The sequence below is a fragment of the Etheostoma spectabile genome, chromosome 14, assembly GCF_008692095.1.
Source record: "Etheostoma spectabile isolate EspeVRDwgs_2016 chromosome 14, UIUC_Espe_1.0, whole genome shotgun sequence".
Classification (NCBI taxonomy): domain Eukaryota; kingdom Metazoa; phylum Chordata; class Actinopteri; order Perciformes; family Percidae; genus Etheostoma; species Etheostoma spectabile.
The window spans coordinates 8,999,958-9,025,349 of NC_045746.1; the positions used below are offsets into that span (position 1 = coordinate 8,999,958).

A 25,392-nucleotide genomic window follows, 5' to 3' on the forward strand; every position below is an offset into this window, starting at 1 on the left:
TTATTCCCTTTTTTAAACACACTGCTATTATTCTAAACACAACCGTGTAGAGGTTTCCTCCTTGTTACACTCCGACCTGCGGCCCTTTGCTGCATGCCATTCCCCCCTCTCTCTACCCTTTAATTTCTTCAGCTGTCCTGTCAATAAAAAGCCTAAAAATGCCCCAAAATAATCTTGAAAAAATTAAATGAAAAGAGAACCATTTTGTAATATTGTCACACCAATCATGGTTCACTTTACACAGCATTTAATTACAGGAACAGTCAATTGTTATTTTCAAATAAATTGCTTTTGCTTTCTCTACTCCTGCCACACAAATATTCCTAGAGGTAATATATTTTGAATTGAGTAACAATACAATGCCTCCTTCTGTTGGCAGCAGTGTCACTTCACTTGACAAACAAATCCAGCTCATGTGTTGTCTCCAGATGGATTACTGATGTGGACCTAAACTTGGATTTTCTTTATTTATGTTACAACAGAACTGTAACAATTTGGAACAAAGTGGGATGATGTGATCGGAAGACATTTTCCTGCAAAATGTACTAAAGCAGCTCTTTCTAAACCTTATCAAATTGATGAAGTGAACACGTTGGTAAGCAAAGGTCTATTTACGCATCCGTGTCTCTCTCCACCAACTGTTGAAGGAAACATCTGGCTCTTGATCCTCTAAATGCCCCGCTGTGTTTACCAGCTAGTTGTTACTTTGACTGTCTGCTGTTAAGTGCTGGGCAGGTAGCGCCCGGTGGTTTTATCAGAACCGTTTCGCTAAAAACAGCTGGCCTGCTGCTGCACGTAAGGAGGCTGACAACAATGGCACCGATCCAAACAGTGAAGTTGTGGGCTATAAAAGCAAAACAATGAATAAGCTACAATACTGTAAAATGCTCTACAGAGCAAGGTTGGGTGAGAATTCTCTCTGGGTTTAACATTGTCACCGACACTTTTTACATTGCAACATAGCGATTGATCAATTGTTAATATAAAAATATAATAATGTGTAGTGATACTGTACTGAATAAAATTAATAAAATGTCAGGTTTGATTGTTATTTAATCTCTTTAATGTAACCCTAAGTCAAGCCGAGAAGATGTAGAGGTCATATTTTCGTGTCAAGTGTCTAATCTATGCTGAAAAGCACTATATTATGTACTGTATGCTCTTTATAGTTATGGCAAATTCTTTTTCAAAATATGTGGAATGAATTTAGGTAACAATAACATTAAATCCCATGCATTATAACATGACAAAGAAGACCTTTGTGCATCTCTATTGTGTATGTGATGTTTGACTTTATTGTAAGCCGTTTCTATATTAACACGAACAGCAGTTGAAGTGAGAACTCTTGTTTTGGCTCAGAATGATATATTGAGGCACACAGGCTACACACAGGGGCTTTAAGTAGCAGAGAAAGTGAAGTACAGGGCAGTAAATGTATTTGTCTGGTTCTCCCTAGTGGGAAAGCATTGCCAACTCTCCTCGGTAATGTGGTCAGTCACGCTGTGTGTGGCTCGTACAGTGTTACAACTAGCTGGGGCCAACACGGTTTCGGATGACATACACCGAATGAGCTGCAATTTAACGGGGAACGTGACATTTCCTAAGTCGGATGCTGACCATTCAAGGCGAGCAGACATACAGTATAGGCCAAGACATTCCCCAGAAGAAAAACAAGCACAATGACAGCATATACTGTATGAACACACATATCTGAATGCAAAGACAAGAAATATTAATTTGCCTTTAATTAAGACATAGCCATTAAACCCTGCATGATATTGGCTTTGAAGGGACTGGTTTCATTCTGAGATAAAAGGTCAGGTACGATCAGATTAATAATTCATGTATGACATTTCTGAACATTTCATTATACTATTAGTCTGTTGATTGGCTTTACCTAATGCAACAGCTGTCACATTAACATTTGCAGCTCTGCCCACATATGCATGCTTTTGTTTAATGTGGTATAATGGTATTTGTATACATAACATAAGAGATAAACCAATGTGAAGAGAGAATAGATTAAAAGAGTCAAATTTGATTCAACTCTACATGGGTAAGAACAGTGGGGAGAAAAGTATTTGACACACTGCCAATTTTGCAGGTTTTCCTACTTACAAAGCATGTAGAGGTCTGTCATTTTTAACACAGGTACACTTCAACTGTGAGAGACGGAATCTAAAACAAAAATCCAGAAAATCACCTTGTAATATTTTTAAATAATTAATTTGCATTTTATTGCATGACATAAGTATTTGATCCCCTACCAATCAGTAAGAATTATGGCTTTCACAGACCTGTTAGTTCTTCTTTAAGAAGACCTCCTGTTCTCCACTCATGTGGCCTGCTGAGACAAAAATAGAGCTTTTTTGTCTAAACTCCACTCGCCGTGTTTGGAGGAAGAAAAAGGATGAGTCCAACCCCAAGAACACCATCCCAACCGGGAAGCATGGAGGTGGAAACATCATTCTTTGGGGATGCTTTTCTTTAAAGGGGACAGGACGACTGCACCGTATTGAGTGGAGGACGGATGGGCCCAAGTATCGCGTGATCTTGGCCAACAACCTCCTTCCCTCAGTAAGAGCATTGAAGACGGGTCGTGGCAGGGTCTTCCTGCATGACAACAACCCAAAACACAGCCATGGCAACTAAGGAGTGGCTCCGTAAGAAGCATCTCAAGGTCCTGGAGTGGCCCTGGCCAGTCTCCAGACCTGAACCCAATAGAAAGTCTTTGGAGCGAGCTTAAAGTCCGTATTGCCCAGCGTCAGCCCCAAAACCTGGAGGATCTGGGGAAGGTCTGTATGGAGGAGTGGGCCAAAATCCCTGCTGCAGTGTGTGCAAACCTGGTCAAGAACTACAGGAAACGTATGATCTCTGGAATTGCAAACAAAGGTTTCTGTACCAAATATTAACTTATACTTTTTAGATGTATCAAATATTTGTCATGCAATAAAATGCAAATTATTTAAAAATCATACAATGAGACTTTTTAGATTCCGACTTATTCGACAAGTTTTTAGTGTTACTGTCCTCTACATTCTTTGTAAATATGAAAACTTGCAAAATAAGCAGTGTATCAAATACTTGTTCTCCCCACTGTATGCTGCATGGCATAATAGTATTTGGTCCGAGTAAATGGTTATGGGTTACACACACACACTTTGTGAAATCTAATGTTTTATTAATAAACAATATAACAGCCCGAGTGGAATTATTAACCGATTAAACAGTGACAGTCTTTTGATTGCTTCCAGTTTCATAAATGTCAGGGTTTTTCTGCACTGAGTACTTTTAATAATAAGTATATTTCCCTAATGATACATACTTTTACTTAAGTAACATTTTCAATGAAGGACCTTTACTTGTAACAGAGTGTTTTTAATAGTGTGGTATTAGTAGTTTTACTTAAGTAAAGGATCTGAATACTTCTCCCACCACTGCATATATATATATATATATATATATATATACACACACACATACACACAGACAAGATCCATCAAAGCTATTTTTTATGCATGGACGCTTTTGCCAAAAGGCCTATGCTGGTATTCATCATTTCAAAGGACCATTGCCTTTGAACTCCCCAAAGCAGCCTGAATCTGTTAGATGATAGACACACTCATACACAAACACGTAAACCTTATGCGGATACACATACACAGATTTCCTTAAGGCCCTTGAAGGACGAGCCTGTCTCTTAAACCCTCTCTTTCCAGCACTGTTCCCAAAACAGCATGGCAAAACATCCCAGAGGCCATACTTTGGATTACGACGTCTCCTTATTCCTCCCTATTTGAGGCACAACTTTGCAGCCTTTATGTCTGGCAATGGGGAGAGTTGTGTTTTATTTAAATATTAACCTTATACAACCCCTGCTTTGAAAAATATAAAAGCAAAATAAATAAAAAAGATTTAAAAAAAAAAAAGAAAGAAGAATATGAGTCAGTAGGGAGCATAAGAAGCCAAGACAGGCTCCAGCAGCATTCACATAAATATATACTGTATGTATGTGTATATAATTTTCTAGGGGGAAATGATGCAGGATTCTTCATTTTTTTATTAATACATAAAAGGCACTTACCTTGTGATAATTCATCTTGTGAGGGATTACATTCAATACAAGCACACACACGGTCACTCAGACTGAAATCAATTCAGGAAATGAAAGGTTATTAATAAGAAAGTAGCCTCCAATTTAGCTATAAACCGTCTTATGTTTAGCGTCTGTGCGTCCATCTATGACGTTATTCCAATGTTATGTAGAAACCGTTTACAGTCTGCAAACAAAGACAGCACCTCCCAAATTAAATCACTGAAATGAATACTCATTTCTAATGTCAATGCTTTCAAAGTAAGTGGTGCTCTAAAGGGACACTTAAAATACAAAATGTAAATTGCACGGTACATTATAAGTCTTAAAATGCCAAAGGTTTTTTCGTTGTGTTAGATTTAAACGGTGGCCTATCTAACGTGTAGACGTTAGTATTTGCATCACAGTAGATATGTTGATGTCTAAATGTCCCAAAAACACAAGAGATGGTGCTTGAGCCAAGGCAAGGGATTGACCGTGAGCCAATTCGAAAATCAAGAAATCATTCAGGTGACTTCTTACAAATACTTAGGTGTCCATATAGACAATATATACTTCTCTGGTGGAAAATACACACTGACTACCTGTGCAATAGACAGCAGCAGAGATTAAACTTTCTAACGCGACTGAGACTGTATGGAGTAAGCAGCCAGATCAGGCTCGTGTTCTACCGGGCAATTGTGGAGAGCATTATCAGAGATGGAATCACAGCATGGTTTGGCAACTTAACAGTGCAGCTAAAAAGCCGGCTGGTGGCCACACACAAGACAGCTATGAGGATAATAGGGGGTAAAGAGTACAAGCGTACAGAGCCTGTACGAGCAAGCTGTTCGAAAACAAACCGACAGAATCACTGCAGACTCTCTAAACCCTCTCTTTCCTACATGTGAACTTCTGCCATCAGGAAAAAGAGTCCATGTGCAGAATGGACTACGGTTATACACTACGGTTATCGTTTATTCCAACGTCCATCAAGCTCCTGAACTCCAATAGTTTAATTTTAACACAGCAGAGCAGGGGTGCAATAAATACACCAGCACTTTTTGCACTTTAATTTATTAGTTAATTCTTGGGATGTTGTGTTGTCGGTGCTGTCATGTGTGTCCTTTTGTGTCCTAGGACGCTTTGTTGATCTCATGTTTATGTTGATTTTATTATATGTTGATTTTAGCACGTTTTTTACATGTTTATGTTGTGAAGCAACAAATTTCCCCTCGGGGACAATAAAATGTATTCTACTCCAAATCTAGAAAGCTGCTGTGTAAAAGGCTACAGTAGTTTTTGGTCCAAACCAGCCCTGCTGTTTCTTCAGAGTGTGTTCTGGTGAGATGTTATTACAATCGCTGGTTTTTCCTTTTCCACTCCAATGCAGCCTGATAAAGATGTTTCAACTGGACAGTCTGAGCCAGCTACAAATAAACTCCTGTGATACCCTCGACGAGAATAAGATGGGGTTTATTGCTGTTCTTCACAAAATACAGGCCTAACAGGTAATCTTAGAGACAATAGGCGAAGAGCTCTGCTGCAGGACTGCTCAGCAATCTAAACCAAGCCAACCGTAGCGCATAGAAGTTTAACCTAAAGGCTTTGTTAGGCTACGACTCCTTAGTAAGGAGAGTTAAAAAATGGGCATGAATCCATGGTTGAGCAGAGATGAATATGGAACTGAAATCTGTTGTGAGGATGCAGGAATTTAAGATAAGCAGGCGGGGAAGATGGGGATTATGCTGCCTTCACGCCATGTCAGCAGAATATGAAGAACTTTAGAAAGTGCCCAATATTAAAAAAATGTTGTGTTCATGCACTATTCTAACTTGGTTACTCCCATTACTAACTTTGTCACACTATAGATACAGGGAAAATAAGCGTAAATTATAGCTGTTGTGGGTGCCCGGATAGCCCAGTTGGTAGAGCAGGCACCCATGTATAGAGTTCACTCCTCGACGCAGCGGGCCCGGGGTTCGACTCTGACAGGTGGCCCTTTGCTGCATCCCCTTTCATGACTAAGCTGTCCTGTTGAATAAAATCACCCAAAATATTATCTTTAACTTAGCTATTGTGTTTTGTGTGCTATTTATTTGTTGCAGTTCATTAACAGAAACAAGGTACAAACCAAATAGTTTATAGCTCCTTTGTTCAACATCAGACAAAAGTTTAAAAAAAAAAAAATACGAGGCATGCTGCAAACTGAAAAAACAAGACTAAGAGTAAACAGCCACGCTAGCAGCTCGGTGAGGATGTACTTAGGGTCAGCGGGGTATTGAGCTAAATGCTAATGTCAGCAGGCTAATCACAACAACGATGCTAATATGTTTAGCAGTCTAAAGTGTACCATGTTTACTATCAATGTTTAGAATGTTAGTACACTAAAAAAGAAAATTAACACAACCACAAAGTGCACCTGAAGTTGATGGGAATCTCACCAGTTTTTCAGGTATTTGGTCATAAACTAAAGCACTGGACAAATCAAAGTGTTAACCTGATGATGGAATACAGGTCTTATAACTGGATGTCTGTAACAAAGACTATTTCTCTATATTTAAACCCTGTCAAAACAATTCCCTCAAAACAACAAATGGCAACCTCATAGTGGTGATGGAGGAAAAGTCAGGGGATCAGTAAAGTCTTTATGCGTCATCCTCTGGGGACCATGGATGTCTGTGCAAAATGCCATGGCCGCTAACATGGCGTAATACAGAACTTGTCATAACATTACAAAAGTCAATAAAGTAATCAAATGCAGCTCAACTTCTATTAGTGTCAATAGGAAATTTTATTAAGATTAAATTGTCAGCAACGGTGGCTTTGCAGCCATTTTTGCAGTCACCAGTTTGTTGACAGTTAGTAGTAGTAGTAGATATTTGTGGAAAGTATAAGATTTCAGTTACGGTCTGCACAGGAGTAACTTTGCCACCACAACGCTATAATGGAAAAACACAAAATATGAATGTATGTATGAATGAATGAATGAATGTATAGGAATGTCAAATTCAAGAGCTGTCACAGTAATGTTGTTTTTGGTTTTGATTTTTGTGATGTGGAAGGTTAAGAAGAAAAAGTCATGCATGACTAGGCAGAGAGATAGAGAGCGGGAGAGAGAAAGAGAGAGAGCGAGAGAGAGAGAGAGACTGTGTCATGTAAAAGGGGATGGTACTAACCAGGACACACTGCTATGTTGCAGAGTTTGGTCTGACTCTCGGGCCGTCCACAAGCCAAAGCCCCGCCTCCGTTCACACACTTCCTGGTTCGCGTTCTGGAGCCCCGCCCACAGGTCACAGAGCAAAGACTCCATGACGACCACTCCTCCCACAGCCCATGCACTGCAAACACCCACAAACACACGCACAACATGGGGATGAGGGATGAGGGAAGGGTTGGAGCATCCCATCACAGGCAAGAGGGTTAGAGAATGAGAGAAACATGAGATATTAAATGAGTCGGAGCACATTCCTTAAATAAAAACATGAAGGAGGTGACCTCCTGACCTCTCCAAAACATTCCAGTTCCAATGAAAACAGAAACACTGGGAATGAAGTTGCATTTACATGTCGCTACATGGAAGAAAATGGAGGTTAGGAATGGACACTCTGGCAATTTGTTGTCATGCAGCTCGAGACATGAGAAGGAAATGAAAGTGGTACGTCTGCTTCTGACATTATTAGAACTGAAGGATCCAAAGACACTAACCACATCAAAAACTTCAAAAACCAATTAAAGAATTAAAACATTTTCTCATCTCTTTTCCTTCTGTTTTCCTCTTTGTTGTGCATCTTGGCCCATTCGGGCAACTGATGAAGATGAAATACATCAAAACAGAATAGATGAGTTGCACAGAAACTTTGCAGATAATGAACGTTGCTTTAAGATCTTGGGATGCTGCTTTACTGAAAGCTAGTTCATGCAGGAATGCATGTACTGTATGTCTATTTGATCTGTGTGTCAGCTGTGTGACACTGGGAGATTGGGCCATGTAAGAGAAAAAAACAAAGTTAGAGAGAGCAGGATGGAGAGTGCTGGTCCTGTGTTGAGCAAAGCTAAATAAATCATGGCAATAAATAATTAAGTCTAATCTGTGAAGGAAAGCTCAGAGGAGTAGAAGGCTGAGAGAGGGAAAGAAGATGAGGATGGTATTAAAAAGTAGATATATGGAGAGCTGGTAAACAGTAAGATATCCTTAAATTCAGGAACACGTGTTACCAGTGTCACTTTTTTGCCTCCTGTTCATTTTCATGAAATGCTTTTACAACTGAGCGCAATTGTGTGAACTGCAACTTGTGCAAACTTGTTAACGAAGTAAAGATTTACAGAGCACACAGAGAAGTTCTGACATTCAGATTAGTTGTTAAACACTGGTTGTGCATGCTTCATGTTACAGGTGGGCGCAGTTGGTTTTTGTTGCCTTTTGTAGACCTTGGGCTGTCTACAGAGACTGCATTTTTTTTACAGAGTGTTCTGGGGACAGGCAGCTCGCAGATAGTTAAGTTTTTTTTACAGTGTGTTCTGAGGACAGGCAGCTCGCAGATAGTTAAGTTTTTTTTTTACAGTGTGCTCTGACGACAGGCAGCTCGCAGATTGTTAAGTTTTTTTTACAGTGTGTTCTGAGGACAGGCAGCTCGCAGATAGGGAGGAGTTGCTTTTTACAGTGTATTCTGGGGACAGACAGCTTGTGGATAGTGAGGTGTTTTTTACAGTGTATTCTGGGGACAGACAGCTTTCGGATAGTGAGGAGATGTTTTTTACAGTGTGTTCTGGGGACAGACAGTTTGCCGATAGTGAGGTGTTTTTTACAGTGTATTCTGGGGACAGACAGCTTGCGGATAGTGAGGAGATGTTTTTTACAGTGTGTTCTGGGGACAGGCAGCTTGTGGATAGTGAGTTTTTTTTTACAGTGTGTTCTGGGGACAGACAGCTTGCGGACAGTGAGGAGATGTTTGCTGTATGTGACAACAAGTCTAAAGCCTGTGACATTGCTTAGAACACCTTTAATATGTATGCATGCTAACTCTAAGCGTTGCTTAGCCAACTGAACCAGCTGACAAAGCTAACATTAGCTCGCGAATATAGACAACATATCTGTGAGCATACTAAAATTAGCATGCTGTTTAATAATATGCGCAATTACATTTCCCTAATAAACACAATACACTTAAAGTTACAAAAGTTATGGCAATAACTAAGATGAAATAACCCAATAGCGTCAGCTAGGTTAGCATAATCTTCCTCTAAACTCCTTTAATACTACCATCTCTGAAACACATTTTTTATTGTGATGCTGCCGTTACTCCCTTTTAACTTGTTATATTTTCACGAGGCGGCTTTGTCACACAATACTAAAGTCATTACTAGCTTAGATCTTTCCCAAGTTGCAATGGTGCAACCGAATTTGAAACTAGCAAGTAGTTACTCAGACTTTATGGATTTAGAAGTAACTGTTGCAACCCAATGCTGAACTTTAAATGTTGTTGGAGTCGACATTCCTTTTGGTATGTGTGAGTCATACTGTGGCCAACAACGAACAACCAGTACCAACTGTATTTCTTTTAAACGCACTATTTCATGGTTCAAAGTGTTCCACAGTCTCCAAATCAAAGATTGTTAAGCTTTGAAATTGCATTTTTGTACAACCCGCTGAGAAAGTTGCGTCTGTGGAGCAGTTGTTACTGATTTGAAAGGGGGGATTTTAATGCAGCATGATGGGCTGTGTGGTGTCCTGAAGTATGTCGGCCAAAATATTTTGATATCAAACATGAAACAATTTACTTCCAAAATTTCCATGTATATATATATATATATATATATATGAAACTGGCATCAAAGTGCAAGCCGATGGGGGATAGCTCATCCCAAATTGCAAAGCCTTTTCAGGAGACAGAGGCAACAATAACAACCTTAACAAATACACTTCTATTAGTTCTGTAATTTAGCATCTTTTTTTTCCTTCTAAAACACTACAAGATTGTTTGGAAGACATTACTTATTCATCCAAATCGAATCTTCATCTCTCAAAGCCAGTACAAGTGTATCTGAAGTCTGACTGTGCAAAAGCAATCAATGAGCCTATAAAATCTAAGCAGCTTTGGGACTAAGACACATTAAAAGGAGGAACTATCAATTGGACATGGGGACAAGGGAGCAGATAAGCCCGATGAAAAGGAAAAAAAAAATATAAAAGTGATTCAAATACTGGGATTAGAACTTTATTACAGCGGCTATTGGTGACCAGATAAATACTCCCCGTCGAGTGATATTTCCAGCCATAAACAAAGCAGCACAAGGCAGTTTTATCAAATCTTATATTGTAACACCAACGACTACATTACTATAATACAGCTCTCCTTTTAGTTCAACTGTTCAAGGGAGTTTATTGCCATCAGAGATACAGTCGCAGAGGGAGTTGGAAATGAGCATGTTTACAGCGGCAAGCATGGAAAAAAAAAATAAAGTAACAATCTAATCGGTGCTGATCAAACCACAAGGTGCCAGATCGGTGTCTTTTAACACCCTCTTGTCTTTTAAATTCAGCTCTGTGAGAGGTAGATGGAAATGATATAGCTTAAAATGTGCAACAAAAAAAAGCAAAACGTTTCTGATGCAAACGCAAGTAAGCTTAGATAAGAGAAGATATAATGTCCATGCTCACCCCCTTATTAAAACATATGCACACACACTTAGTAGAGCACACATTCACAGCTCCACAGAGAATAAGGCTATCAGAATCAGCAATACTTTATCGATCCCCGGAGGGAAATTCTGTGTTACAGTTGCAAGAAGTATTTAAATATCAGAGAAGAAATATAAATAAAAGAAACATAAGGCGTGTGGATATGTACAGTAATGTGTAGTTAGGATGCATGAATTTGATACACGTCTTTAATATTGTATATCCATATAATTACATATATATATATATATATATATATATATATATATATATATAATATTAATTTCCACGTAATAATGAATGCTGTATATGAAGAAATTATCTTTAATTTCTTATGTCTAGCTTTTGCCAAAGCATAGTCTGTAATAGGACACTTTCATCAAATTGATCCTAAGCATTACCGTCATTAGCAGCAATTTCATCTGGGGTCATAGCTGCATTATTTATAACTAAGTTTCATTTATAAGGGTGTGTGTGCGTCTGTGTAAGTGTGTGTGTTTGCCATCTGTACGAGTCCGCCACGAGTCCACGCCTGCATCCTTGCATGCACCTTCAGTCTCTGGCTTAAAATGATTACTGGATATGGGATGTTGCAGCGTTTGACTACGCACTGACCCAGACATGCTGTATTCATATTGCACCATTGTTCCACTGCATGAAAATGTCACTGAATCTATGGCAAATGAGCAGTAGCTAAATAGATCAGAAGTAAGGGTACTACTTCACTTTTGAACGCTTTGGGGCATGAACGCCTTACACTTCAGTGCATATATATAAAAAAAAAAAAAAGTTAGAGAGTTAATTTGCCAGACCAATTACTGCCTAGTTTGCTTTGTCAAGAGGCAGACCATTACTTAAAATTGATTATCTGTATCGCCTTAACTTAAGAGTTTTACCCATGAAAAACGAGGAGAAAAAAAAAAAAAGTCCATTTTCTGTTCATTGGCTTTCTGTCCAAGCTACTTTTCATTGATGTTCCCCAACTCGTGCAAACCCACACAAACACGCATGCACAGCGCTGTGCCCCGAGACATATCCGCCCACACTCACACTAACAACATACTCAGACTCAAAGTTCTAACTTGTGCACAAACACAAATAAATAGTAAATAGAGGAAACCAAAAAGTATGCAGACTGTGTTCTCCCCAACCGTGCCGTGTATATTCGTGATTGCGAATTAATGAATATGAAACAGAATAGGGGATGTTGGATTAAAAATGTTTCACTTGCAGATCTTTTAGATAAATCAGGCAGTTGGCCGGCATGTTCTGAACATCAGGGTTGAAGCGGCACTGCTCATGCTTGTACAGTATGCATAACCTGTGTATGTGGACTCCACTTTTCATCAATGGAGTGTTTGATTTGAGAGCAAGCCATTTGAAACCAGTACTGACACAGTGTGTTACATTTGCACGTAAGTGTTGTTTTTCTAGTATTTGAGGAACACAATTGTGACGTTACAGTTAGTGTAAGTTCAAAACACTGTAGTCCTGATTAGTGTGTGGTGTGTGTTTGTGTTGTGTGTGTGTTTTTGTGTTTTGTGTTGTGTGTGTGTGTGTGTGTGTGTGTGTGTGTGTGTGTGTGTGTGTGTGCGTGTGTGTGTGTCTGCCTCAGTGTACTGTACTATGTTGGTAATGACTCCCCGTCGGACCATGGGGAAGCAGCAAAGAGATCAACAAATCAAACAAACATGTAGATTCTACCCTTAATTAAGTCAAAGTAAAAAGAAAAAAAAAGATAATTATCTTAAAAGTGAACCACATCAAGTTCATTAAACACTGTTATGTATCTTTGCTACCACCCCAACATTCTAAGTCTACTTGAATTTGGTGTGATCCCATTCAGGCAATCCCAGGAGTGCCCGTACACCCCTCCAGTACCACATCGGGAAACATCAGAGGAAGAAAAAAATGAAATAATAAACGGAACATAACACAGCAACCAATATCCCATCAAAGGAGCGGCTGAGGATATTAATATCGACACTGAATGGAAAATGAGGCACTTAGACATACAAATCGCGTTGGCACATTTGCATAAAAACAAGATTAGCATATGCACCGACAGGGAAGGAAAATGTTCCTCTCGTTACTTGCTTCTTCTTTTTTTTAGGGAAGATACGTCAGTAAACACTGACTGACTCCTAACTCACAACATATGGGGGGTAAAAAAATGTATACAATCGCATTGTATTGCATTTTAACTAAAATTAAACTTCAATAACAACCACACATTATACATACAGTACATCCTGTGCATGTAAAGAGAACTTTAATTGAAACACATTCAAACACTCGAGGAACGAACACAATGTGCGGCACACCTGGAAATGAATGAGCACCTACTAAGGTTTAAGTCCCCCACACGAGAAGGTCAAGACTTACTGGACTGCCTATACATTTTTAGTCACGGACATGTGTGCATATGTGCTTAGCGAATCAGGATGATCCAATTTGACCCTGTGTTCCTCATCCATTAACTCCTAAGCAGCTAGTGGAAAGGGCTTGTCCAATGATGGGCTTCTATAACCTTAGTGGCTAAGGACCAATGACTACACCCCATGGGCTGACCGTGGGGTGTAGTGGCCACACTTTCGCTTTAAGTTATCTGTCCCCGGAGAAGTTATCGCTCCTGACTTTTCATTTAATAGCCTGCCATCCAACACATCACTGTCATTATTAGAATGGCTGTGCATGAATTTTCCTGTGATGCACTCTCTTAGGAATCACTGGGATCAGAGAGGTCGGCTTAGAGACTTCCCCACTGTCAGCCAACCAGAATGGAGGGCTTTCTTCCTCTTTGGCTGGCAGGGACAGGACAGACGTTTTTTTTAAAAATATGTTCCTAAGACAGACCCACGGTCAGTCACCAATTGCTGCCACAGAAAGCTGGTGGAGTACACAATCTCACATCATATCTGGCTAAGACTTGATATTCTTGATTCTACTGAGTTGCCAAATACTCTCTTCTGTTACAGTGGACCACTAAAAAGTCCCTTTGTGTCCTTTTGTCCTGATAGCGATCGACCTACACATGTTGACTTGACTGTAGCTCGACTGTTTTGGCTTGGCTCATGTAGGTAAAGAAACCCAGTGATGAAGTTGCTCATCTACTTTGCAAGCCCCACCCCAGATGCAATTCCATAAGTGACAATGTCTTTCCTGATGCAAACGTTGACAGGACAAATGTCCAAGGAAAGATTTCCCACAATGTCCATGTTATTGGTCCGTAGAGACATTTCTTCCTTCTGTCCCGCTAAAAAAAAATGAAAGTGGACCGGCAACGCATTGTAAAGCTAGCAGATAACTTGACCTTGACCTTAAAAGAATACTGCATTAATGTAATGTTACACTCCTATAACACTGTCGGGCTCACAATAGAAAGTTGTTGAAAAGATAAAACAAAACAAAAAATGATGCAGCAGAACGAGAGATATTGTCTTTTATATGCCATGCATTTTTCTACCCATAGGGCAACTAAAGTGGGTGGGTTTTCAGGTGTGTTGTGCTAGTAGTGGCTAACGTAGCCTCGAGCAGCTAGCGCAAAACAGAAATAAGAAGCGGGAGACCGAGGTCTCAACACCTCCAACCAACGCTGCCTCATGTGCCACCACAATTGATCAGACTTCACACAGCATAACACACAGTAGTCATATGCAAGTTCCTCTTCAAGAAGTCCCTCCACACACTCCCAAACTTCCTGAAGTATGGTAATAAAACAAAACAATGACTTTACTACCTTCTGCAGGTGAAAGATCGCTAATGTGGTAGGTTCGCTACAGCATTAGATGATGCTTCAACTGCGGTTTTACTGCGCAACCCCTATTTTTGTCATCCTCTGGTTGGGGACTGAGCAAAAGTAGTGAATTAAAGAATGGACAGAGGCTAGGCAGGAGGGAGCCAGTGCCATATGGGATTTCAATTCAATTGCAATCAGAACAACCAATCAAATCAGAGCAGGACAGGCAGTACTTCACAATTTCATCTAGTAGAGACCTACATTGCCAATCAAACCAGCCGAACTCACATTATTCAGGATGAGCGCTACACAAGTTCCCTCAGTGACTTCATCTGGCTTGATTGTGTTGTGTGTTGCTGAGGAAAAATGGATGAGGTGCCCTTCATTTTGCTCTTGCCTTTTTGAAGCAAGCAGATAGGCTTGAACACACTCACCCTGATTGGCAGAGCATGCATGCATATGAAAATGTTATTTGATTAGTTGAATATATTTTGGAGTTGTCAGTGCATCTAAAACGAAAAATGAATTTCTCTGAAGTCAATAGAAATCTGTGTACGTCTGTATCTGTAGTTATCACCAACACAAATTAAATTTACGTTCAACAATTCCAATGTTTGTTTGGGCGCTTATCTTAGTTTTCGTTGTAAATTGTAATAAGTTTGTCTGCTTATTACGCTCTGTTAGAGGATTTCTTTTTAATTTACAATACTGCACTAGCTGTGTAGACTTCGATATACAGTAGATATAGACAAGACAAGGGAAATTACAACAATGCTAACCAAAGAGAGAAGTATGAACTCCTGAGCTCTGGCAGGTCTAATTGACTTGCTGACATCGAGCTTAGGTCTCACGTCTCTCTCCCTCTCCTTCTCCCTGAGCTGGCCAGTAGTGTGAATTGAAATGACAAAATGACATTCTCATTCTGTAGCTTCTTTCCTGCTGCACCATGGTTAAATATATTTTTGGCTGAGCCGATCCCATGTGATGTGTGTGATTGTGTGATTGTGCGATTGTGTGTGTGTGTGTGTGTGTGTGCGCGCATATACCGCCTACCTTCCTTAAAAGTGATGGAGTTTCACACTGTCATTATTTTCTTCAGTATTACAGCTTTCTTGACACATTGTAAATAGACGAGTAGATGCTGTATTGGTGAGTGAGGTGCTAAGCAGAGAGCTCATTTTCTAACGCTGTATTTAGTCAATTTTAACATGTACAAAAAAAACTAAAAACCCAAGGCCTACAGCATATTAACATATGTATTTGGCCATCATTTTTGCAACACGGCTAAACATATTTCATTTATTATCTCAACTTTTAATCCATACTTGGTGTCACAAAGGCCGGGAGCATATCCCAGCCTGCCATATGGATAGGAAGACACCCTGGAGAAGTTACCAGTCCATCACAGATTTGGGAAAAAAAGCATCCAAAGTCATCATCCGCTTGCTGGTCTGCTATGCGAATAACATCACATAAACTCCACATAGATGATGATTAAACCCTCACAGTTCTTGCTGTAAGAAAACAGTGAGTGCCACTGAATTCAGGTTATGTCAAAAGTCAGCCGACAACATACCTGAGCCTGTGATCCCAGGTTCACCTGGACAGGATGCCGTGTTGTTGCACATCCGCGTTTCCCGCAGGGCTCCGCTGCACAGCGTCCCATAGGGAGAAGAAACGCATGAACGCGTCCTCACTTGCCAGCCTTGACCACATGTGAGAGAACACACACTCCACTGTGACCACTCCTCTGCCGCAGGGTCACCTGAGGAGCAAGACGGAGGTGGACAAAGACAAGGTAATTCTCAAGGACTCCACTTTCAAGTTTCTACGACTCAGACGGATCACAAACGTTGAAGAGGTAGGGAGTTTTCGTTTCAGCGTAATCATGAGGTTTCTGGCCCCGGAGCTTGGAGCGAATTTACCCAACTGCAGGCTTTAAAATGTTAATGTGCCTGTTGTCTCATAATAATAAAGATATTCCACTGTTTATACTGTGTAATTGCAATAAATACAATGCTGTATATTGCTCAGAAGACTCATATAGTAAAAAGCCACACCAAAGAGTTACAGGAACTTTTAGTGGCGATGACGAGAGAGAAGTACTTCCAATTCACCCAGAACCGGAGGCATCAAACACATTTGTTTGGGTTATTGATTCCTTTCTTTGCTTTTTATTTACTGAAATAAAATGAAAATTCCCTTGGATGACTGTGACACCATTGCAATATTACTACAATAAAAACAAAACACAAAAAACAAAATTGTAATCCATACAAATATCAAGAGAAAACCTGGGACTCTGACAAATGATGAGGCGGCTTTGTGGTTACAATAACCAAGGAGACTGTCTGTACTTAAAGGAGATAAATTGTTTTGTTCTCCCCCCTGGATAGAAGTTAAGGCAGCCCAGGATCTATGGTAAAGTTTCACAGTGTATAATTTTGACACGGCTTGTGATGCTTATCAATACCCAATGTATGATATCCCTGCATGCAATACAGGTATGGATGATTTGCACATGTCATTAACTGATTTAAGTTCTTTAATTTGTAAAACCCCTTGATTGAATATTCATAAGGACAATTGTCTTAGAGATCTTTCAGTTAGAGATTCAATGATATTAAAACACATGGAAGGAGGTTAACACGTATGATCCCAAAGCTAAAAGGGACTTAAACCAAAAAGGATGGCTTTACTGTAGATGGTAACATCGTGGCAGAGATTGGATGTTCACACATCTTTGTGGGTGATTTTGAGTTCTCCGGGCAGCTGTGGAGAGACTCCCACTGTTCCCTCCGAGTCACACCCTTGAAAGCAAAAAAAGCCAAGTGTGAAGTCATCCCGCGTCTCTCTTTCTAAATTGTTTATGAGCGCCGTGTCCTTTGATGGAGGCATCTTCACATGACAAAGACGGAAATCAAATTAATTGCATGTCCGTTAATCGCATTACATCTTCATTAACATGAGTGAGTCAGGGCTTAAGCTCATCACACATGCCTGGAGGAGTCTAAGAATGGGGGGGGGGAGATAGTGTAAAAGGACAAGCCAGGGGTTTCCCTCATGGTAGGGACTCCCTCCTCCACACAATGGTAGCTGATTATGGTATATGAGCGTTTGTGTGTGTGTGTGCGCATACATGTTCTAGTGTTGTTGAAGCAGCCACTGTGTAATGTCATGTATGTATGAGGCAGACTCCCATGCATATATACAGTACATGTGACTTCATGAATATGTGTCATGTCATGAATAATTCCATTTTTTTTTCTAATCCTAGTAATTACATAAGATTTTAAAGTCATAAACATGCTCATACTGTACATATTCGCACATGTGAATGGTGGAGCATGTGGTAGCTGCCCTGGAGTTCGGCCATGCTTCAGAAGGTAAATGTATAATCATTCCTTTAATTTTAGTTACAAATACAGCCTGGTAAATGTCAAGTTGGCTACTTTTATCCCAGGCTGCGAACTCCTGCACACATCACATTACTCACCAGTTTGTGCCTGAAACACACCTGGCTGGTCAGCTGATCGAGGTCTCTGGGTCTTCACCTTCAGATCGTCATCATCATATGGGTCTGAAATAGACAGAGATTTAACTTGTATTTCTCTATTTCTTTTCTTTCACATACATATTGAATTGCACAGTTCAATATATGAAATCCTAAACGTGTAAGATTAAAAAAATACTGGTGTGTAGATGTCTGTAGTTGGTTGACTTCATGCATTTGTGCCATGGCATACAGAAGATTGGTTTTAAAGCTGTAGTAAATGAGAGCTCATCAGTGTCCACGTTGTACATTCAGAGAAGTCAAAAAAGGCAATTTGTTTAGCACATCCAAAGCACGACTCTGGCAAAATAAAAATACAAACGCCTACATGTCATTGGCTTGCTCTTTGCTGCAGAATATTTAAAGAACAGGCTGATCCATTTCGGCACACTTCGTGCAGAAACACAACATAATGTCAAGTCTGCAGTATCAGAAAATCGGGAGGAAGTATATTCCGACTCTCTTATTCGCTTTGAGGTAAAACATGAAAATATACAGATTGAAATGCTATGTGAATTAAGTGAGCAAAAATAAGAACACTTAAAAAAAAACAAAAAACTTTGGGCTTGGTTATGACACTATAAATATTAAAAACATGCAGCTACACTGGAGAAAAGACTGGATCTGATTTATCAGAGGGCTGATTTGAAGTGGAACACCTCGTATAAATGGTGAGAATTTGTGGAAACAGAACGATTGCCTAGGGAGAAAGTATGTCGAAAATAAATCATGCAACATATCTAAGCCGGTTTTATCTCTGTTGGTGCAAACATACGGAGGCATGAGCACAGTCTGTTCTGATCTGTGCAAATGGATTTGTAGGCTTAGTTTCAGCAACACAAGACTTAATCAACTCCCTCGACGGGGGAAACAATCCTTGATTTAGCAGATCTTTTTCACTTGGGTACTTCTTGCCCATGGGAGTTTTTGGAAGTGGTTGCATTTTTGCAAAGAAGCTGAATCACACGGGGTATCTTAGGTACACTAACCATTGTGTGTGCGTGCGTGTGTGCGTGTGTGTGTGTGTGTGTGTGTGTGTGTGTGTGTGTGTGTGTGTGTGTGTGTGTGTGTGTGTGTGTGTGTGCGCGCTACTTGATTAGAAAGCGCAAAAGTGATTGACACTGAAATTTCCTTGCTCTAGCTTTTGTCAAGGAGTTGACCTGAGGACGTATGGAATGCTGTTTTATTCAATATTAAATAAATAAATACATAAATACATGAATAAATAAATATGCCTTTGAAATACATCATGAATTAAATAAATGAGGCAATAAATACATAAATAATTAAATCATGTAAATATTCACATAAAATGAGTCTATTAGTTAAATACAGTAAATATATTACAAGGTCTCACTTTTAATTATTGTAGGGTACTTTTATTTCATAAGTCCATGTTTTTTTTTATTTCAAGAGACTTTTTTCATAAATCCACATTTATTTATTTCCGTGGACTTTTATTTCCTAAGGCCAAATTTATTTATTTTCCTCTCTATATATTTCCAATTCTCACATGCAAATCAGGGGGCTTGGCTATCTCTCACAGTCAGAACAGAGCCATGGGTAAAAAGCGGCTGGCGAAGGGAGAGTGCACCCCGACTGACAGCTCGTGGGGCTCTACCCAGCGCACAGTCTCCTATTCTGGGGCAAGTGAACCACCAACTAGCGCTGACCTGATGGAGCAACACGCCTGGCAGTTTACTGTGCCCTGTACCCAGCACACAGTCGTGTCCGACGGGTCAGCGGTAGTTAGCGGTCTACTTACCCCCAGAATAGGGGACCACGGCTCGGTTCTGAATGTGAGAGATTTTGAAATTGTGAAACAAAAGTCTTTTGAAATAAATACATGCGGATAAAAGTACCATGAAATAATTAAAAGTAAAACCTTTTAAAATATTTATTTAACTAACTTATTCATTTTTATATGAATATTTACACTTATTTCATTATATATACTGTATGTACTGTAAAGTATTGCCTCATTCATTTATTTCGTGATGTATTTCAAAGGCATATTTATTTACGTATTCATGTGTTTATGTATTTGTTCATTTAATACTGAATGAAATGGCATTCCATAAGGAAGAACAAACACATGCATGCATAGCACATCCTTCTGTGGATCCCCAATAAACACACACAGACAGAAAAACATGAATGCCTGCGAATCGAGCTGAGTCTGTCATGATTGCTCAAACGCCCATTGCAACTAGCCCTCTAATTTGGTCTTTTACTGAAACAACTCTTTGTGAGGAAAAAAAAAACCACACTGTTTTTGTGTCCTCTAGCTCTTTCATTCCTGCTGTCTGACTCTCCCTCCCATTTTCTTGTTTTGTGCACTGTTCTTAGTAGGACCACTTGTGCTTAAAGGGCAAAGTAAAATATAGAATTACAGGAACAATGTAATCATTTTGTTTGTGTGCTCCAGATAAATATTGGTAGCTGCAGCTGGCTACGGAGGTAAAGGAATGATTATTGTGTGCATGCTGAATTTAGCGCTCTGAAAGTATTTTAAAAGACTAAGAGATCGCCTCAGTGCTTTAAAAGTCAGAATATTGTTTTTTTAAGTAAGGGTTTTAAAGCAATAACTTACACCAAAAGGAAACTTTGTGGCAGGATATATTACTCCTACAGTAGATATTTGTGGCTTCCATTTCCACAGTCCCTCACTTGACACATTACTACTACCCACCCGCTATCTGATCAACATTCATACAGCAGAAAATGACACAAACATTTGTTTAATTTGCAAAGACAAACTTTACACCTACCTACTGCTTTTCCCGTCCAGCTCCTTAATAATCCAGTCAATTAGAGCAATAGGATTATTTGATGACTGCTAAACCCTCCACCGGACAGCACATATCCATTCATTGCTAAGCAACTGTGACTAGCCACATAGGGCCTGTCGACATGGAAATATGTCCCCATGCTGAAACTGTATGCATCGTAAGAGAAAAACTTAATATTTCAAACGTTTGGACGGTGGCTTTTTTAAACTGTTTTTCTGTTCTAACATAAACTGCAAATGATGGCATGCCCAACTGGCTTGACCTATAGTGGACCTATACTCTAGCATTATGATATATGTAGCTATCATGTGCATACATTTAAAAGCCCTTTATAGAGTATTTAGTTTAAAACCAATCGGCTTGAAATGATAAAAAGTCAGCTGGAGTGGGAATTTTCAAACTGTTCACACAGTTTAAGCGTTAACATTAGAATGAACAACCGTTAGCTTGCTACAGCTGATAAAATCTGCTTGTGTCTGTCATCATTTCAGCGGACAAATGCCACGGTTGTGGGCTGACATGGAAAAGCTTTTGTTTATGTCTGTGTGAAGTTGAAGACCCATTGTTTGAAGGGCATAGCAACAGTAATTAAGGAAGGACGGGGTTTAACCAAATGTCCATTCCAAGTTCTCCTCATCCTTTTTTAAATTCCTCCTGCTGTTTCCGTCTGCTAACAGGATAGCCACAAAGCTAGCAATGCAGCCCATGTCCATAGCAAAGCACGTGCTGCTAATATTTCCACCCCACTGATCTACTGAAGTATGTTTGGTAGGTTTAAGGTCGGACGGCCTGCTGGAAAGATTCGGGACTCATGACGTTGGAAAATAAATGGCACACGTGGTACCACAAACTTCAACAAGATAAGTTCCTGAATTTCACTTTTAAAACAATTCAGAAAATAAATGTATTTGTTTTAAAAGTGAGAGAGGAAGAGCCAGTCTCTATCTGGGAGTTGCTGAATCATTTTCTGGCAGAATTGGGCCCAAATGAAGCCCTGTGTGTGGGTGTGTAACCTGCACCTCGGTGCTTATGAGACCCAGAGGTCAGTGAAGCAGGAGTAATGTCTCACATCAAATGACCAGCTCTCTCTCTCTCTCTCTCTCTCTCTCTCTCTCTCTCTCCCCCTCCCCCCCACGCGGACTACGGACACAGGTTTGGAGTCCGGCACAATCAAACGTAAAGATCAATATGGATAAACCCCCTGAGAGAACTGACCTTTACAAACCTCACTATATAGTTTAATGTCCTGGAACGCACTTTAATCGACACATCATATCACACTTCATCAAACGCCCTCTCTTATCCCTACTTTTTTTCTACCCATTTCATATCCAGGGGAACCTATTTTCTATCTATAGCTGGCAGTATCACTGTCAATTGTGAGCAGGGTCGATAATCTGTATGACTGGTCGGGAACAGAGGTGGATTTTTATTTTATTTTACTTGTGGTAGTGCTGATGTTTGAGTGTCATCTGACAGAAGTGTCAGTGAAGTGAAAACCCTGTTTTAGAGCCCGGGCAAATCAACAGATCACCTGCGAATGAAAAATATAAAATTATGTAAGTCCAGTACAGATTTGAGTGGCACATGCGTCACTTTGGAACAAGTAGCATACAAGATGCTAACGAGAGACTTCTGTAATATCAATAAAGAATAAAAATGGACCTACTTGACAAAGTTTGTTCACTGCTGGCTACAAATTAGCATCAAACACAACTAAGGTTGTCAGTTGAATGGCATTGTGAGCCAACGTTAGCAGTCAAACACTCCTAGATAGCTAAATCATTTTTGAAATGACTGCTAGCTTAGCTACAAGCTAGCAGTCAAACACAACAAAGACTGTCACGTAAATGGCGTTTTGAGCTAACATTAGCAATCAAACTATCATAGATAGCTAAATCATTTTTGAAACGATTCACATATTCTGTTATTGTTTGTAATTTGAAAAGTTTATCATTTCATGGATTCCACAAATTTCAGTATGACATATTATGCTGTATACCGTCTACCTCCCAATAATTCGATATAACAAGAACAATTGATTGTTGTAAAAACAGAACTAAATCTGGAAAAAACCCTGCTTTTGTAAACCCGTTTCAGCTGTCTTCTTGTCTCTATGGGAGTGAGTTAAAGTCTGTAAGCGTGTTCAAATGTTGAACTTTGAAAGGTATGGCTCTCCTACTTACAAGTATAAAAATGTATCAAGGCAATCTGATCACAAACACTGTAATGGAGTGGGTGTCATGTTAAGAGTTACTAGTTATGTGTAATACTATGTTTCTAGAGGTTTGTTCGGTTAGTGAGACAATGATGAAACAGAGTGTTAAACTACTGGGATTTCCAGAGTCTCAGTAAACATTTGGTTAAAAAACAACAACGTATTGGCTCCAAATATTGGCAACCCGTATGGGGCATCGGCATCAAAAATCCATATCGGTTACTGCCTAATTACTATTCCGTTTCAAAATTACATTAAACAAGTGTCCCCCCATGTTAAAGGTAATCATTTAAAATGCAAGTAAAAAGTCATTACAATCTGTCAAACTGCTTATTAATTCCACAAATTGTAAGATTGACTGTTTATTCGAGGATAACTACTTCATTTGCTTGCCTTGTTGGAACCCAACTGCTAAGAATAAAGCAATGGTTCTCAAACAGGCCATTTTCTCTATTTCTTCCCAACAAATAGTTGACAAAAGTAGCATGTAGAAGCCCGCTGAGCATCACATTTCACTCTGCAGGGAGAGGCTTTATCGGCTTCCTCAACTCAAGGCAAAGAGCGGTGGGATGCCCACCATAAACACATATATCGAACATCTAAATACACACATTAGCAGTGACACAAAAAGCTCAAATATACCTTGATGTGGCATACGCACATGCTGAGACAGACCACACACACACACACACACACACACACACACACACACACACACACACCACACACCAACAACACACACACACACACAATAGGAAGTAAATATGGCTGATAAATAAACGTCATGCAGTAAAGCAGTTTTGAGCCTGTACAAAGCATCAGACTGGGGAATGGGGATTGGGGCAGAGCCAGTTAGAGCCACAGGCTCCTTTGTCAGACTGAGCCGGGATTTAAGCCTGCTGAGAACACTGTGTGGTGGGTGTGTGGTGGGTGTGTGTGTGTGGTGTGTGTGTGTGTGTGGGGGGGGGGGATCACATATGATAATATGGTAAAATAGCTGTGTTAAGTATATGGCATAGCATGCACAAAAACAGTCCGGCATGGAAATGTTCACTGTTGACTACTGTCAGCTCTTTCAATGCAGCGTGTTTGATTGAATGCACACTCCTTAACACGCACAATCACACACGCACACACGCACACACGCACACACGCACACACACACACACACACACACACACCACACACACACCACACACAAAGCTATTTCTCAGCCGTATATCAAATCTGAGCTTATAGCTCTCCAGTGCTGTCCATTTACTCCAGGGTCCATCTGGGAGAGCCCAAACTGATAGAAGCACACCATAATGGACTTTTTATAAGCTACTGGACAGACAGACCCACTCCATCTCTCTCTCTCTCTCTCTCTCTCTCTCTCTCTCTCTCTCTCTTCTCTCTCTCTCTCCCCTCTCTCTCACCTCTTTCACACTCAGCAGCAGATATGAAGAGAGAAGTTGAATCAGGTTGGTGCAGAACAGCATCTGCCTGACTATAGGGGTCTCAAGGTAATTTGTGTGCCTCAAAAATGGATTTAGAATATAGTTTTCTCTGCCTCACAAGCTGAGTGGTTTGTTTTACACCCACACAAAACACACACACACTCACCCCCCCCCAAACACACATCAACACAAATTGTGTCATTTCACTTTCATTCTCAATCTACCCTTTTCCCCCGTTTTTCTTTCTCTTATTAGATATTTACAAATGTTTCAACTCCCACACCGCATAGTCATTTGGTCTATCGTTCGGCCCTCCACCCCCTCACCCTCTGTCTTCTACTCCAGCCTCTCTTTTTCTCAGATCCATAACAAGATGAGAATTCCGATGGATTTACAGTCCTGTGGTCCAAGTAAAGCTGCAGAGCTACGGTCAAAGAGCGATCAATGCAGGGATTACAGACAATTACACCCATGGTTAAACATGTTTGTGCAGCAACATCTGTATAGTGTGTTTGCAATGAGTTAGTGTAGCAATGAAATCATGTTAAGGAATTCCAAACCACAAATGTGAACCTCAGTGCTAAAGAAAAGGTCAGGGATCACCACAGTCCTTAGGATACAGCCTTTGGACAGGTGGATATCTGGACCACATTTCATGTCATCTGTCCAATAAATGTTTTTGGTGTCTTTTAGTGTCTTTGACTAAAGACTAAAGACCTAAAATGTAAACTTAAATTAAATTTCCTAGCAATCTGTCCCATAGTCATTGAGGTGTTTCAGTCTGGACCAAAGTGGTGGACCAACCAACCAACCGACTAATCAACCAACCAACCGACCAACCACTCAACCAACCGACCAACCACTCAACCAACCAACCACCCACCCACCCAACCAACC

General features: G+C 40.0%; 1 protein-coding gene across 21 annotated transcripts in view; it reads right to left on the minus strand.

The window, feature by feature from the left end:
• The window catches only part of adgrb2 (adhesion G protein-coupled receptor B2), a 240,978-nt gene that overhangs the window by 103,739 nt on the left and 111,847 nt on the right, over nucleotides 1-25,392 (minus strand). For 18 of the 21 annotated variants that reach the window (XR_004334862.1, XR_004334869.1, XR_004334867.1 and 15 more), the window contains exons 3-5: nucleotides 17,990-18,073; nucleotides 16,070-16,258; nucleotides 7,252-7,413 (exon numbers count right to left, since the gene is read on the minus strand). Coding sequence is in view for 8 of the 21 variants with exons in the window: in XM_032534850.1 (XP_032390741.1) it covers nucleotides 7,252-7,413; nucleotides 16,070-16,258; nucleotides 17,990-18,073 (435 nt within the window). In the remaining 13 variants the exon portion in view is untranslated. The remainder of the gene's footprint in view (nucleotides 1-7,251; nucleotides 7,414-16,069; nucleotides 16,259-17,989; nucleotides 18,074-25,392) is intronic. The other 3 variants (XR_004334860.1, XR_004334864.1, XR_004334863.1) reach the window with 3 other exon arrangements.